The sequence below is a fragment of the Amblyomma mixtum genome, chromosome 3, assembly GCF_055824585.1.
Source record: "Amblyomma mixtum isolate Tamu chromosome 3, ASM5582458v1, whole genome shotgun sequence".
NCBI lineage: Eukaryota > Metazoa > Arthropoda > Arachnida > Ixodida > Ixodidae > Amblyomma > Amblyomma mixtum.
Window position 1 is genome coordinate 270,830,046 of NC_143014.1, and position 17,972 is coordinate 270,848,017.

The 17,972-nt window shown below is 47.7% G+C and overlaps 1 protein-coding gene across 1 annotated transcript; it reads right to left on the minus strand.

Annotated features, from left to right (window-relative positions):
- Nucleotides 1-7,501: 7,501 nt before the first annotated feature.
- Nucleotides 7,502-8,155, minus strand: LOC149354732 (uncharacterized). Its single transcript, XM_089576029.1, has one exon. The coding sequence runs from the start codon at nucleotides 8,153-8,155 to the stop codon at nucleotides 7,502-7,504; it is 654 nt and encodes a 217-aa protein (XP_089432155.1).
- Nucleotides 8,156-17,972: the final 9,817 nt, after the last annotated feature.

Below are 17,972 nucleotides of genomic sequence, written 5' to 3' on the forward strand. Positions count from 1 at the left end.
CTATGCGCCTTCTTAGACCTTCGTTAATCCAATTTTTGTGCTTATTATTTTTCTGCATCGTTCGCAAATGCACAAAAATGTACGCAAGCTGCATTAGTATGCCACAAAAATGTGTATAAGCGGCATTAGTATAACGCAAAATATGTTCTAAGACCCCTCTAGATCACAATTTTTCGTTGAACAACTGAATATCAGGAAGAACAATTTTAATCCCTTACTGATGGCATGAAAATTCACTGATTGCTGCGTTGTGATTTCGTATGTTAAGGCAGGCTGCAACTTTTGATGAGGTACCTGAGATTTTGGTGAGATCCACAGCATTGCGCCCACTATTGTAGAATGTGAAACATATTTGCGTTCAAATATGAGACATGAGATGAGACATCGGCTCTATTCTTGTGAATTCGCTTGAAATCTGTCGATCTGAAAAAGTGAGATAATGTAATACATTCCCAGGGAGAAGCGATAAGGCATGGCTAAGCTGTCGAATTGGGTTTTCGCTGTTGTCAGGGGTTGGACAATAAATTCCTGACCAACAGATTTTGGCTCTTTGGCTGACGAAAGCCGTAGTTGTTGATTGAATACAGACTTGAAAAATAACCTCATGGCTAAGTAGGTGGCTGAAGAGAGAGAGAGAAAAAAGCGTTTATTTCCCGACCTTGGTCCGGGTCGCTGTCACAAGTCGGAAAGCCGGATCCTATATCGACCAACACATGGGTTACATGGACAACGAGCAGCGGCCACAGGTTGGGCGGAATGCAACAGGAGGAGTGGCCCAGCTCTCGCAAGAATAGGGCACCTGTGTGAGTAGGACTGTGCGTTGGAGGTAGTGCGGTGACTGTGTGGCACGTGGGCAGGTCCAATTTGCGTATTTGTAGTAAGCATAGGCGCCACACACCTGAGAGCGGGGGTGGCCAGAGCGCTCGACTATGCTGTGGCCGTGCAGGTTACATGGTAGAGAATTTTTTGGCGCTTGCCTAATGAAAGTAGCTTCGTGGCGAATAAGATGTGGAGAAAGAATAGGAAGGAGGCCGCTGCTGTGCCGCAGTTTATTTACTCTTTCTCTTCGGCGTTTTCGGTGCATAGTCCGCTCATCCTTGGTGTAGCAATCATCCGGCCAAGAAGAGGGGTTGTTCGGAGACGCGTCGCGAGGAAAGGCATGTGCCCTTTGGTTCCCTTATATCACCTTGTGACCGGAGACCCATTCAAGAAGGCCGTGCATGTTTAGGTGCTAGTGGAGGTAGGTGTTTAGCGGGGCATGGATATGTCCCGGTGAGCATGTTGGTGGCGAAGACGCGGAGGGCGTTCTGGCTGTCTGTGCGCACTGTTATGGTGTTAGTTTGGTGAGGGTAGAGAAGGATAGCTTCTGCGATTGCTTGTGTTTCAGCTGAGGTCGGATGAGGAACGCCGGTGTGGTGACGGACTTCCTGATGACTCGGGCCTACAGACGAAGCTGCAGCGTTGCAGTCAGCGAAGGCTGCTTCTGTGTAGTATATAAGTGTCATGGGATGGGCTCTTAAGGTGACATGCACTTGATTCTGTGCCGAATACCTCTCCGTGTCCATGTTGCGGTGTATATAGGCAGGATGTTGACGCGAAGTAGACGGTCAGGGACCAGTGAGAGGTGCCACGCGGTGCGTCCAAGTGTTTCGAGTATGCCACGGATTTCACACTCGAAGATCTGCGTAAATACACCACCGCCACTCGTATTCTTTCCGTTTCGACTCGAAGTAAAGCCAGGCGGGTAAACATCTGCGTTTGTTGCCATACCTGTAAAGAAAATTCGGCGCTCACTGGAATGTAGGGTTCCACAATTTCAATTAAAGTTGTGAACTCGTCTTGTTCATGAAGGTTCGACAAAGTAGCAGTAATACTGAAAATGGTACGCGGCAAATTTTGGTACACTGTTGCTGGGGCAAATTCGGGTTTGGAATCAAGAATTTACGAAAGTAATACTTGGGAAGAAAGCAGCGACGGCCTGGAAGAATCTTGATGGTGAGCCCGTAGTTAGGGAATTCCCTGCATGATGCTCATATAAGTAAATCCAAACCTCCCAGGGTCTGCAGTCGCCGGGGTGGAGGATTTGCGACTTTAGTTGCATCGCAACGTCATCCTCTGGAATCGCCACTTTTCCTGGAGAGCATGAGAACAGACAGCATCTTTTCGAGAGCGTTCCGATCCCAAGAGCATTCCGCCGAAGCCTGGCCGGATAGCCTGGCCAGTGACAACGGGGTTAACGTTGGCAATTTGCTTTCCCAAGCGCGGCCGCTACGCGGCTTCCCCGAAAGAAATCGTATGTCACTGAAAAACTGGTCCACTCTCTTGATCAAAGGGCATGAATGCAGACAGACATAACGTAAATAGCTGGCTAATTTTCTCGAAGTGCTCTGCAACGCAATTTCTCAAGGACAAATGATACGCCGTCCGTTAAGCGTCGTGGGACCTCCGTGTTTTCTTAGTGGCCGTGTAGTTAGCTGTCGACAGATTCGAGCACATTTTTATGGACGCTTAAATTCTGGCGAGAAAGGAAGGCGATGAGAGATTTGCTAGAAAAAATTATTTATCCCTGCTCGGCATATCAGGTTCAGGCTGCGAGAATTCCGGCGGCGGGGATGATGAAATGTAGGCGGCAGCTTGACAACAGCGCGCTCTCGTTTTCCACGGTGCCACGGAAGCCGTCCGAAGCCGGTCCCCGCGGCTAGATGAGAAAGAGCCGGCCAGTGCGAAAACAGGAAGTCTCGGATGGCGGCTGCAGCGGCGTCCCTGCGATCGTACGCCTGCGTCGTATGGCGTCACAATTTCGCAACGCGACAAGAACGACATCCAGCGGGAAGAGCGCCCCTTTGACATGTGTGGGCGCCGCAGTTCATCACATCTGATATACAGGGTGTACAAACTAACTTTAGCCGTAGTAGGGCTTAAATATATGCCGCGGCATTCTAAGATGACGCAACCAAATGCATGTTGCTGGCTATCGTATGGAGCAGGTCACACTTTTCTTGTATTGTGCGTAATTTCGCAATTAGTCGAGATTAATTAACCAGCTTCGCAAGAAAAGAAGATAGGCAAAATATTAAGGCGTAAGCCTTTAATGCCTCATCGTTGTAAGCAGGAGCTGTCGACAAAAATGTCACGCTTTTCAATTGGTCGAAACGGTCGTCACGTCACAGTGCGCGAATTTCAATCGGGGCCAATTGTACTTTGGCTACTAACCATGCAACCAATTAAAGGGGTCGTATAGTGATGCTCCAAGTAGTTTGACTGAGTTTAGTTAATTGCTTACTTAACCAATTAGTATAATTAACCTTTCTAGTCCGACCAGATAAATAAAAAATTGGAGGCTTATCAAGGTTAAGCCCAGTGGATGCGAAGCATGTCCTTAGCGTTTGGAGGCATCTTGACCGCATACACGCCCTGCGCAAAGACGCTGGCGCGGTTGCGGGCACAGAGACTGACGCGACGGCGGGCGCGCGCCGCCTCATCCCTGGCGTGACGTCACATATCACGTGATGCAGCGATGGTGGCGCCGCCGCCGCGTCGCGCGCGACGGCGCGAGCCGAAGCGTGGAGGCCTCCGCCGGGCGACGTCCGACTACTAGTTCACTGTAGTCCGACGGCGCGATATGAGGCCCCATCTGCAGCCGGTGTGACGTCATCATGTGACGTCACAACATGTGATCTCACTTCAAGGTCAATGGTGGCCACCGCCGGGAGGCGACCGAGGGCGCGATATGAGGCCCCATCTGCAGCCGGTGTGACGTCATCACGTGACGTCATGTCACGTGACCTACTTGAAGGTCAATGGTGGCCACCGCCGGGCGTCGCGCGAAGGCCCGAAACCTACGTTAATATGCTTCGCATAATAAAACCAAGTAAGAATTTGGCCGAGCTTGGGAATCGAACACCGGAGTGCGAGTCGAGCACGCTAGGACACCGCCATGCCAGCTTTTTTTCTTTTCTTTATTGCCTGACTTCGGCAAGAACCACAATACACAAATACATTTACAGAGCACAATGAGCAATAATTAACAACACTATCCGTCTGACGGGGCGTGGCTTCGTCACGTTAAAACTCTTTAAGCGTCACCAAAGGCTCGACTCTTTCGAGCCACTCGGGAGCTTCAGGAGCAAGTTTCTGACCTTCAATATACCTATGCATGCACTCCCGAAAATAGATGCGTGCTGGCCGTGCATCAGGATCGCGATGATATCCTGCCATTCTGGAGCGCCAAATACAATGGAGGCCCATTAGTATAATAAGGTCGAATGGTGTCCCATCATCACTCTCTACAGGCAAGTACCGAATACCATGAGAGTCCAGCGGTAATTCCTTTTTTAAAGTCCTTTGTAAGATGTCCCAAAAGTATACCCCCTCCCAACAGTGCAAAAAAACGTGGTCTATTGTTTCTGGTTGTTTACAAATTAAACAATGGGATCCCCAAGGTAGAAATAAATGCTTCCCTTCCAAAAATTTCTTTACTGGTAGTGTTCCGGTATGTAATTTAAAGAAAAATGTTTTTGCACTTGGTGGCACCTGCATCGCCTTCACACGCTTAAGTACGTCGCGTCCCAGGCCTCCATTGTATAAGGCCCTGTACATAGGTTGTGGAAGAACTACATCACACAAATCCTTGTACAACTTCTTCCTGTTAACAGAAGATAAATATTCATACAAAAATCGAACAGACAGGAATCGAACACTCGCGACAACCTCTCTAAAGTAACCAAAAATACGTCCCGAGAAACTTTCGGTTGAGACAACAAAGTCCGGCAGTGCATTTCCGAGCCTTAATTGGCACACAGTGCGCAAAAACGGATCACTTACATCGCGCACAAAACAAAATCTGCTTACAATCTGCCGCAGAAATAAGTGTCCCAGACTCAGGCCACCGTCCTTCACCCGCCTAAACAAATTGGTCCGGCTGCAGCGTTCCCAGTCCGCAGCCCACACAAAAACGGCAAATATCCGGTGCAGTCTCTGTACTTTCATCCTTGCACAATGCAACACTTGCATCACGTACCACAGCCTAGACATAAAAAACAGATTACACACTGTGGCCCTTGCGAAAATTGAACGATGTCGCCCTTTTCACCTCTCCACCTTTTCACGCGTGGCTTGCGTCTGGGCTTTCCAGTACGAATCGCTACCGCGATAACCATCCAGTGGGACGCCTAAGTACTTTACTGGGGTTGTCACCCAGGACACGTTTGCAAAATTTCCGGGCTTCGTTGGCCATTCTCCGTGCCAAAGCCCCAGGGACTTTGACCATTTCACTTTACTACCGGTGACCTTGGTGAATTCTTTTACGCATGCCACGGCCTCGGTTACACCTTCCCGGTTCACTGTGAATACCGCGACATCATCCGCATAAGCCAGCAGCTTAATTTCTGCCGCCTGTAGCTGGAAGCCTCGAATTTTTTCTCTCTCCATGATATTCAAACATAACGCTTCAATGTAAATGCAGAATAGAAGAGGGCTGAGGGGACAACCCTGGCGCACCGAACGCTGCAGGCTAATGGGGCCCCCAAACTCTTATTTACAATTAATCTTGTCGTGCAGCTCCGGTACGCCAAGGCCACTCCCTCGCAAAAAATGGACCCTACATTCACATGGTCGAGTATGCAAACAAGATATCGTGCGAAACACAATCAAATGCCTTCTCAAGATCTAGCTGAAGGATGGCTACACAGCTATTTGTGTTATCACAACATTCCAGCACACACCTCGCTCTATGAATATTGGAAACAATAGAGCGTCCCTTGATCCCACACGTCTGGTGGGGACCGACTATATCTTGAATTACTGACTGTAGTCTACGGGCTAAAATCTTCATGAAAACTTTATAATCTACATTTCTGAGGGCGATAGGACGATATGCTGTGACCTGCTTTAACTTTTCTGCTTCATCGGATTTAGGGATTAGCACTGTATGGGATTTACCATAAGACGGGGGCAATTCATTTACTTTGTAGGCTTCATTATAGACTGCTGTCAGTACTGGCACTATTTCGTGTTTGTATGCTTTGTAAAAAGCGGCGCTTAACCCATCAGGTCCAGGAGATCTTCCCAGGTTCAAATTTTCTATCGCGTGCTCGACCTTTGACGCAGTTATCGACAGCTCGAGCCTTTCTTTCTGTTGGTCATCTAATCGCGGTAAAGCACCAAGAAACTTTTCCTTGAATGCGCACACATCCATTTCTTGCTTCGCAAACAACCCCTGATAATATTCAAGAAATGCCTGATGGATATGCCCGCCGTCCCCAGATAACGCCCCGCCCCATTCAATCTTTTCAATGTGGTTTCGCTGAGCGTGCGTTTTTTTCGATTCCTAGAGCTCGTTTCGAAGGTGTCTCCCCAACAGCTAAATCTTGCACCCTAGCCCGCACAAGTGCACCGCGATAGCGTTCTTCCTCGAAGAGTTCAATTTTGTGTTTTATTTTCCTAATGTCGTCCATCCATTTGCCTGGCTGTTCGCTTTCTTTTTCGATAAGTTTAGCCAGTAACGATCTTAAATTGCCCTCCTCACGCCTCTCTTCTTGTCGTATACAGCTTGACCTTTCGATTGCTGCTATCTTTATTTGTTGTTTGCAAAGTTCCCACTGCTGCCATACTTTCAGTTCCCCGCTCGGCTTTAATTTGCTGATTTCTTCGTTTACTTTCCTGCTAAAGATGTCGTCTGTAATGAGCTTATTATTTAATTTCCACATCTCTCAAGAAAACTGATTTCCTCGTTTCTTTGTCCCTATCCCACACAACACTAAACAATGATCAGAAAATGATACCGGTACTACACTGTCGCTACTGCATCTTGTAATAACGTCCGGCGACACATAAATGCGATCTATCCGCGCATGGCTTGAGCGCTGAAAATGTGTGAACCTCACACAACGCGTGCCTTCTAAACATTCCGCCACATCATCGAGGTTGCACGTGTCTATAATTTCTTAGAGTACCTCAGTGCTTCTGTCCCTAAATTCCCGTGCACTGGTTTTGTCACAGCCTCCGAGGACGCAATTGAAGTCACCCATGACGATCAGGGATTTCTCACAACTGAAGTACGGTACCTTTGTAACGTTTTGAAAAAAGGCTGTCCTCTCATCCACCGCATTTGGGGCGTACACACAGATGATGTGCCAATATGTTTTGTTGTACAGGAAGTCAATCAAAACAAATCGACCCGAAGGACACGCCGTATATGCCTGAACCTCAAGTCCCGGTACATTCTTTACAAAAATGCGACAACCCGCAGACGTGCCTACACCGTGGGCTGCTACTGCAAAAAACCTAGACGTGAAACGTCGCACCATGCTCCCGGTCTCTTCTTTCCCGTCAATTTTCGTTTCCTGCACTGCCAGGACGTCAATGTCGTGCTCAGTTAAAAGGCGGTACACCTGGCTCTGTTTCTTCTTGCTTGCCAGTCCCCTGACATTAATTGTACCGACTTTTATGGGGAACGCATGAGCCATTTTCATGCAGAAGAAAAAGGCCGGGAACTTGGTGCTTACCCTTCGCGTCTAGCGCTTGGCAAGACGACATCATTGACACCGGAGCCATCCGGTGCTGGTGCCAGGCCTGGCTGCGGGGGCGGTTTGTCGATGGCTCTCCTCTCCGTTGACACATTTGGTCGTGGCCGGATGGAGGACCGCCGTCCTTGGGTGGTTTTTGCCGGCGGCTCCTCGACGCTGGGGGCTTCCGCCTTGTCTCCTTCGGTTCCGGTCTGGGCGTGTGGCCGCTTCGCTGGGGCAGGGACGCTGGTCGTGCGGGCGCCGCTCTGGTCAAGGTTCTCCTCGGTCAGAGTCGCTGGCTCGGTTTCTGGGCGCGCCGGCACGCTTGCTTCATCACTCGACGCCTCCGTCTCCTTTCTAGAAGGTTCCGCCCCTTCAGGTTTCCGTCCGGCATCGCGGCTGGAGGGTCCCGAAGAGCCCGTCGAGCCTGCTTGCTTTTCGGGTTCCTCTATGCCTTTCGCAGATTCTTCGACCTCGACTACATCCATGAGAAGTTCCGCGGAGTAGTATTTGGATGCACCGCCCGTAGCCACCGCGTAAGTGCGGACACACTCGTTATCCGCGTGGCCGTACCGCCTACATTTCGTACAGCGGGGAACCTTGCATTCACGCCGCACGTGGCCCGTACCATGGCAGCGCAAGCACTGCATTGGACGCCCAGGCACCACGACAAGAGCCAACTCTCTGGCGACACGTACCTGGTGTGGCAGGTCTTCCACTTTCAAGCCGGGCTTCAACTTCAATAGGACAGTTCTTGTCGTTGAGCTCTTGTCATTGACGCCTTGTATCCGCCACCGCTCACGCGTAACGTCGGTCACTTTGCCAAATGCCGCGAATGCCGTCCGGATGTCGTCGTCGGCCACACCGTGAAGCATCCAGTGTAGCCGCAGCTTCACCTACTGGTCTTCCGGGTCGATAATGAGGCAGCCACGTCCCTTAACTTGCAGCTCATTGAAGGCGAGCAACTTCTTTGCTGCCTCCGTGTTCCGCAGGGTAACCGCCCACACATGGTTGATTTGGTACCCCCCAACGCGACCACGTCGGGGAGCGTACCGGTCTCGGCCAGGGCGTCACGGAAGTCCTCGACCCGGAACGGCCTCGCTCGCACGTCGCCGTGAAGAAAAACGGTGTTGAAAACAACACGTCCTGTTGGCAGTGTCGGCAAAATGATCTGGTAATCCTTATCTTCGCCGTAATCGATCCTGTTTCCGCGGCCGTCAAAGGCCGCTATCGCCGCTCCGCTGGAGCCCATGACCCTGCGATCCGTTCAGCTCGGCTGCCGGAGGCAGAATGACACCGCCATGCCAGCACGATGGTTTGGAATGAACAAAGGTGCGTCTAGTGAATACGGTGTCTTCGCTCACTCCCATCTTCCTCCCTTCCCGTTACGGTGAGGTTTAGGTGTCCACTGAGATATGAGAGACAGATACATTTCCTTTCCTCAGAAACCAATTTACCCACGAGCAAGGCGTAATTGTCCGCGTTTCAGATTGTCCAAATTGTCGTGACGTCACCGCGCGCGAATTTTGGCGGGTGTCCACCGAAATACGTGAGACAGTTACTGCTCAACTTCCTTTCCTCAAATACAATTTTCGACTAGTGTCTACTGAGATATGTGAGACAGTTAATGCGTAATTTCCTTTCTTCAAATACAATTTTCATTTTCTTCACTACGGTCCCTCTTTCTTCTTTCACTCACACTTCTTCCCTTCCTGTACGGTGCGGCTCAGGTGTCCACCGAGATGACAGAGAATTACAGCCCCATTTCCTTTCCTCAAAAAGCGTTGCGTTCAAAGGGCAACGCATCGCGCCGAACGGGTGGTGGCGTTCCTTGGACTCCGTGGCAGTGCTACAACACGCTGTCGCGTTCCACTCCTAAAGGCGAAGCTTAAGCGTCATTAATTGGCAGTTAATTAATGCACCAACAAAATGTGCAGTGAACAATCCCGTCGCAGAATGCAGCACTCAGGCTTTCGCCTTTCAGCACTTTAGCCGCTAAAGTTCCTCGTAATTTTTCCGATGAGAAAGACGTAGCACGGTCCGCAAAACGTTCGAGTGAAGATTTTCAGAATATCCGTCTATTACATAATAGCTTCTTTTTTTTCGCTCACTGCAGATGGCGTCGAAGTACAAAAAAAAATACCACTTTTCATGTCCACTTTCGCAACGCGATTGCAGTGCTCTCAAATGTTCCGCCTACAAAGGAACAGCTCATCTTTACGGGTGTGCTGCCGATGAAAAGGTGACAAAGCTGCGACAAATGAACTGGCTGTGCGATTTATGCCAGCGCAATCGATACGGGCCGCGTCAGCTTATCCCTATCATGAATCGCCGCGAGGGAAGCATACCGCTGGCATAAATCGCACAGTCAACTGCTGCGCCGCTGCCCTGTTATCTTTTAAAGTGGCAGCACACTGGTCTAAATGTGCTGTTGGTTCCTACGCGAAACGTTTGAGAGCACTGCAATCGCGGCGCGCAAGCGGTCTTGTCACGTGTTTTTTTTTATTTCGCGAGCATCTGCAGTGAGCGGAAAGCAGCTAATACGTAATAAACAGAAAGTTAGAAACTGTTTAATTAGACGGTTGGCGGACCGTTCTACAACTTTCTCATTTTGATTTTTTGCCTATCTTCGTTGCTTGTGAAGTTAGTTAATTAATCTAAAGTAAATATGCAAATTAACCACAATACAAAAAATAATGCGTCTTTCTTCATACACTAGCCAGCAACATTCATTTAATGGTGTCGCCTTAGACTGCCGCGGAATATTTATAATCTCTGGGCAAAGTTAGCTGGGGCACCCTGTATAGGCGCTTACTCAGCTACGTACAGCTTAAATTTGTCAGAAGTATAGGGCCCGATGGGGTTTGCATCTAAGCCGTGAAGTGAGGCTCTCGTAGCATCCGTGGAAGTCATAAGCTTAGGTGGGTGAGGACCGGTGGTCATTTTACCATCAAGAAATTTGGGTAGCGAGGGCTGCATAACGAGCAGCAAGGCGTGGCCAAGAAGCAAAGCTTCTTGGGGTCTGAACTTTTTACAGAGGCTCCAAATTGAGAGGTCACTTGGTGTAGAATCTCGAATATAAACTACTAGAGCAAAACACAAGGCTTACAGTGAGCTGCATCAAGAAACCACAAATCTTTTTTCATAAAGATTTCTCGATGGCGAACAGAACGCATTACACGAAGACAAATCACAGTACACTGTACTGATGGCTGACTCCAATGCGAAGGCAGGCAAGAAGCAGGCCGGAGACCAGGCGGTAGCTGACTATGGCATAGGCTGCAGGAATAGCAGAGGGGAGTTAGTACATTTCGCGGAGCGAAATAATTCACTGGTCATGAATACCTCCTTCCGCAAATGAAAGAACGGGAAGTGGTCGTGGAAGAGCCCCAATTGCGAGACAAAAAACGATGCAGACACCATGGTATGCTCTCATCCTGGCATTGTGCCGGATATGGAGGTCGTTGGAACGGTGTGTTCTAATGACCACAGTATGGTAAGGTCTCAGATTAGCTCAGGTTTGAAGAGGGAAGGAAGAAACTATTGAAGTGGAAGCCCATTCATGAGTTAGCGGTAAGAGGGTGAGTAGAGGAATTCAGGATATCGCTGCAGAGCAGACGTTCGGCTTTAACCAAGGAAGACTGTCTTAATGTTAAAAAAATGAACGATAACTTCACAGCTATCGTTACGGAATGCACAGTAGAAGTAAGCGGCAGGATGGTTGTACAGGATATCGGCAAGCTATCTCAGGAGACAAAAAATCTGATTAAGAAATGCCAAATCATGAAAGCGTTAACTTTACAGACAGAAGAGAGAATGTCACAGCTATCAGAGATAATAAATACGTTCGAGGTAGCCAACATAAGGAAGTTTAGTATGGAGAGAATCGCAATGTCTTCAGTAATATTGATAAGACAAAGTACCCAGGAGTTCGACACAAATCTATCTAGTAGCGAATGTAATCAGAACGATAATGAGATAGGTAGTAGCGCACAGCAATTTGACATCCCACCATTAACGAAAAAGAAAGTAAAGAAAGCCTTAGGAGCAATGGAAAGGTAGAAAGCAGCTGATAAGGATCAGTTAACAGCAGATCTGTTGAAGGAGGGAAGGGAGATCGTGCTAAAAAACTGGCCACCCTGTAAACAAAGTGCCTTACTACCTCGAGTTTCACTCTTGTTGATAGCAAAGACAGGCTGCTTTCTCATGTTCCTTGTATTGTAACCAGCTTACCCATTGCTTGTACAGGATTCGCTACGGACTTAGTCGACCATTCTTGTCTATCCTAAACAGGACTGGAAGCCCATTGGCGTTCGCAAAATACACCTAGGCAAGTTGGCCGCCAGGACGCTCGGGTGGTTCAAACCGTAAGTGAACACTGGCTGCCTATACTGAACGTGGGTGCCAGTCTGAAAAGTCATCATTATAAGCCTCCAGCAGTCAGCTGTACGAAAGCATACTGCGTGAAGAGAACTGCATGCGTTTCACTCTTCACAATAGCAAAGAACAGCTGATTCCTCAAGTTCTTAGTATTGTAGCCAGATTATTTTTTGCTTTTACAGCATTCGCTATGGAGTTCGTCTACTGATCATGACGATCCTCAAGGGGACTGGAAGGCCATTGCTCTTCGCCAAGAAAATCTAGCCAAGCTGCCCGCCAGGACGCTTGGACGCTTCGAACAGGCAGTGGACACTGGCTCCCTGTACTGAACGTAGGTGCCGGTCTGAAAAGTCGTCACTATGAGCCTCCAGCAGTTAGCTGTATGAAAACGTACTGCGCGAAGAGAATTGCATTCGTTTCACTCTTAAAAATTGCACACAACGGCTGATTCCTGGTGTTTGTATTGGAAACAGCTGACTTTTTCTTTTGCAGGATTAGCCACAGAGTTAGCAGACCGTTGGTGCCTAACCAGAAGAGTACTGCATACCCATTGGCCTTCGCTAAAGAAACCTAGCCAAGCTGCCGGCCAGGACGCTTGGACAGTTCGAACCGTAAGTGAACACTGGCTACCTATATTGAACGTATGTGCCCGTCTGAAAAGTCATCACTCCAAGCCTCCAGCAGTCAGCTGTACAAAAACGTATTGTGGGGAGAGAACCGCACGCGTTTCACTCTTCACAATAGCAAAGCACCGCTGATTCCTCGTGTTCCTAGTATTGTAACCAGCTTATTATTTTGCTTTTACAGTCGTTGCTATAAATTTAGTCGACCGTTGATAACGATGGTGAAGGGGACTGTAAGCTCATTGCTCTTCGCCAAGGAAATCCAGCCAAACTGCCCGCCAGGATGCTCGGGAGGTTGGAACATTCAGCGGACACTGGCTTTCTATAGCCTCTAAAAAGGTAGGTGCCATTGAAAAGTTGTGCGTATTGGCCTCCAGCAGTTAGCTGTATGAAAACGTACTGCGCGAAGAGAACTGCATTTGTTTCACTCTTAAATATTGCACACAACGGCTGATTCCTTATGTTGTTTGTACTGGAAACAGCTGACTTTTTCTTTTGCAGGATTAGCCACGCACTTAAAAGACCGTGGGTGCAATTGGCCTTCGGTAAAGAAACCTAGCCAATCTGGCCGCCAGGACGCTTGGACAGTTCGAACCATAAGTGAACACTGGCTGCCTATATTGAACGTGCCAGTCTGAAAAGTCATCACTCCAAGCCTCCAGCAATGAGCTGTACGAAAACGTATTGTGGGAAGAGAACCGCACGCGTTTCACTCTTCATAATAGCAAAGAACGGCTGATTCTTCAAGTTACTAGTATTGTAACCACCTTCTTTTTTGTTTTTACAGGATTTGCTACGGATTTCGAACAGGCAGGCTGTTAAGATTTCTGCCAAGTGACTGTTCATCCGAGGGGCGTGTTTGAACCGACCGCCTGCAAACAGAACGAGACGGTCCGATCCGGTCGTGACTCAGAGGCTGACGGAGATCTGACTTGGTGCAGAATCCGGCCTCTTTGAGAGCGGCAGGCAGATATCTCGGTTGGTGGCGGTTTCAGGCCTGATTCCGCAGTGTTCAACTTGTTGTCTGTGGGTTAGCCCCTTGAGTAGTGGAGGCTGGCTGGGATCCTACTTGCTGTGGACTCCGGCCTGCTTGAGAGTTTGAGTTGTAGGTTTTACTAGGAGTACCTGACGACCACTTTGTAACAGAACTGTAAATAAACGGGTACTGTTGAAGAAAGTGGTACCTCTCCGCCCGTCGCAAACTGTCGTCAGGTTAGCAAACAAGCGGGAACACCGTCAATGAAGAAACGTAACATTGTTGCATCATCTAACCTCACTACATGTTACGGCGAATTTTGTCGAACAAGAACTGCTTCCAATATCACTGATACTAGCGTTTGTATTCGCAGCACACACAGCTCCTAGTCAAGAGACCGAATGGCGAGAAGTATTGCATAACCAGCGACGGTGCCAACGTGGCGAAAACATGGATACAATGCGAGACGTTCCATCCGGGCCGTGATGGGTTGAACTCGAGACAGCCATCCAATCATCAACTTCTTGCTTAAGCGCGCCGCCTCGGGCAGACACGGCCAAATTTATTAACACGACGTTGCAATGCTTGCCGCGCGTCGGCACACATTTCCTCCTCAACGCGCACTTCTTCGCACTATTCATGTCGCGCAGCACACTCGATGGGTTATTCCCTAGTCCTTTCCTTCCATAAGCGCACAGAGAACAAAAAGCACACGCTCCTGCACACTGTTTTGCTTGAACGTCTCGAACGGGAGCTGAATCGCTCATGCACTGTTTTACAACTTGAGACCGAAGTGCTCGAACCCTAGCCTGAATGCGGAATGCGCGCTGCAAGGAGATGTGCGCTTCTCCGTTTTCAAAACTTAACAAGACCTTCATTCACAGCGCATTAAGTTCATATAAGGACATCCCCAAAACAAAAGAACGTACAAAAATAAGAGGGCACTTGCTTACACAAAGCGAGGACGATCATATATACGTACAATCGCATCGCCTCATCTTGTAGGACACCTATTGCTATTGCTACAACGGTCTTGCCTTACTCGCCTTACTTTTGTTCCGTTTCATGAAAAAAAAATCATCTTTTCTTACGACCCTGCGCACTCGTTGCGGAGACTAGACGCCATCCGCCGGGCCAGGGAACTTTAAAACTCCGCGATGGATGCAAACATAGCAAATTGAAAGAAAACAACGAATATCTTTCCAGTGACTCTCAAACTGTAATCAATATGCCCCTACAAGCGGATGTTACAATTCTTTGTTTTAAGATAAAACTTCAACCAAGGCCTGCATTCCGCAATGTAATTGGAGAGAACAAGGCGTTGCCTCGGCTCTGTATAGCTTTGGCTGTCTAGAAGAATAGCTGATGATTCCAATCATGCGACGATATGAATGTTGGAGCGCTCTAAACACAAACAGCCGTTCGATAGAAGGTTATATATTCTGCTGTGTCCGAAAATAACTATGTTTAACAAACAATACAATCATTTTCCTCTTCGGCTGTACACCTCCACACAAACGAAAGGGGAAGCAAGGAGCCATTTCTAGAAAAACAAAAAACAAATTGGCACTGAGAAAATTATACGCAATGCGAAATGGAAAGCAAACTTGTTTTTGAACTTCAAGCTAGCAACGTTTGTTATTACAGCTGCTGATCTCGAATCTCACCCTCGAAGGGAGCATCACACGCACACAATACGGGGCCGGAAAAACTGATAGTGACAGTGCGCCGTTCTGTTGTGGTCGGTAATTATGCTCAAGTTCGTTGGGGCGCATATAACTCATCCTGAATGGCACGCTGTCAGTACAGCTTTAACGCTTTCAGTTTCACGGAAGTACACTGAAAGCGCCAAAAACCATATCTGTCAAATACGTCGTCGGACACACTCTACGCCGCTGGTCAGCCAGTGCCCGCCCTCTTGACAACACGGAAATTTTAATTCATGTACATTAAGATTACCAGTCGTGATCGGAATAAACTCACATTTGTTATCATAACCCCGCCCCCTAGAAAGTTGGAATAGGCGTGCTTTTGTGCTCCTGTAGCCTTCTCACCCATTATCTCATATCAGCAACGCATTTCTCTTTTCCCATTCTCACCTTCTACACTTATGTTGCTGCTGTCACTGAATGGAGAAGAGTAAATTACACAAGCTTTTCAACTCTCACGAAATGGACATCTATTACTGGCCTGCGCAGGTAGAACGGAGTTGGAAGAGGAATTGGTCTGAAAATAAAAACGAAAATAAACGATGCGCTTGGCTGCAGCTGCGTCAGCTGAAGCGACGACGGCGGCTGCGTCAGCTCAGCGGTGGTCATGTCACGCCAGGACACGTTCATGCAGGGTCCTTCGGACAGTTTTTCAAAACATTGAGGTAAGCGAAGAACCATATTCTATGCCAGTTTATCGAACAGGGCTGCATTTACCGCGCGAATGTCGGGAATTGGAGACTGTGTGTTTGGTATGGCAAGTGTTTGGCCAAAAGATCACAGCTGCACGGCGATGCTGCCCCCTCTGCATAGACAAAATTATTTCAATACCACCCTTTCCGCTCGTTGAATAAAATTAACGAAACAGATTTTAGAATCTGCTCGTATATCAGTAAAATCATCCGTACCTTTGTTTTACTATTGTAGACTTGGGGATAACGACTGAACAAAAACCACACATTGTGCAAAAAACACAAACGATAGTTATAAAGGCATCGTTTGATGTTTGTCCTTCCGCGAGATTATGTAACCTTTAATCCCTATGCTTCCTCTCTCGCCAGACAGGATTCTGTGAAACCCTCTCGAGAACTATGTATATTTGGATGGACTTATCAATCATTCCATGGCCACCGTAAAACTGAACTTTATGCATAAAAATGATCAATAAAAAACAGTCATAAAACCGAGGAAGCATTGATGGAATTATTTCCTTGTTATCCTCGTTTGTTGAGCAGTTTCTTCGCGAATTTTCAGGATGTTCACTGAAAGTGATCTGGAAGCTGATCACAACCAAGCTTCCCACTTTTATACACGATACACTCATGCCCGTCATCACGATGTCATGCACTAACACTGCACCTTCGTTCAATAGGCGCCTTGGTAGCATAAATAACAGAAAAAAAACGCCTCTACCGACCGGCAGGCAAGAAGAGGGATTCTGGTTCCTGGCATCGGTGCAAAACAGGCGTTAAGAAATAATATCATGCGGTCTAAAATCTACTCGTTGCAAATTCTTCACAAACCGCTTGTAAGCGATGCTCACGAACAGCCCCCGAAACTTCTGGTGGTTGATACCCCTCTAACAATCCTAATGTATATCTTGCTACTGATGACGGTGGTAGGGTTCATGTGGCTGAATGGGCAAATGTACTGTATAACGCCTTTTCGTCTGTTTTTATGCACAGGCTTCTTCATCCGCCAATGTAATCAACTCGTCTAATAGCTCAGTGTCGGAAAAATTAGCGGAGCCGGTGCCGCATCTTGCTCCAAAAACATAGAACCATATATCCGCGTCTCCTCATGCCGGCCTCAATAACGAAACACTGCAAATATTATCTGAAAGTGTTTACTGTCCGCTCTTTTCTTCAAGTCACTATCATCTGGTTTAATCCCACACGACTGGCCGATGTCTAAGACCGGTTACAAACTTGTTGAAGATGTGACATAATCGCAGGTAATTAGTTGTATTATGGGATCGAATTGGCACGGTGGTAGAGAATAATAAAGAGCAATACACGCCATTACAGCGAAACGTAAAATGAGGCAACACTGCAATAATACAAATCTTATTGGAACGTTTAGAAAAGAATATGAACAAGGAATAGAAACAAAATTTATTACTAGGATATGCACATCACTAATAAGAAAACATATTACCTGAACTGAATATACAAACCAACTTTCTGCGTAATACCCGTCTTGTTCAGTGTCGATCGTGGCATGTAGGTAAGCGGCTAGAAGCCATTGTTTGCACGTGGACGCAGCATATCATGCAATTAGCTTGATTTGCATGAAACATCGCAGTGGCATAAAGGAAAGTAACACTTCGCTATACGTGTGATTTGTGCGGTTTGTTAGAGTACTAACACGGCTGATTACATTTCATGATGTGGGAATCAGACAAAAAGAATGTGAGAATGACAATTATGAAATACAAAATGAGTGTGAAAATGAGAATTATGAAATGTTGGCCATACATCGCAAAACACTTTAATGCAATATAAAAGTATATTAAGTTCATGATCTTGGTATTCACACTTTGCCTCTCCGCGGAAGCTCGCTGCTTCTGGTGTTCGGCTACTGAGCTCATGATAGCACGGCCGAAGGGCAGCCGAGGCGCCTGCATTTCGGCAAAGATAGAATAGAAAACAGTTGCCGTCATTGCCGATCTCTCAATAGCCAAAGAGAGTAGGCATGCATTTATTCGTTGGTGCACAACATAGTTGTCATCACCGATACCTGCCATTCGAGGGAGAGAGCAACACTCGTTGTTGAGTCA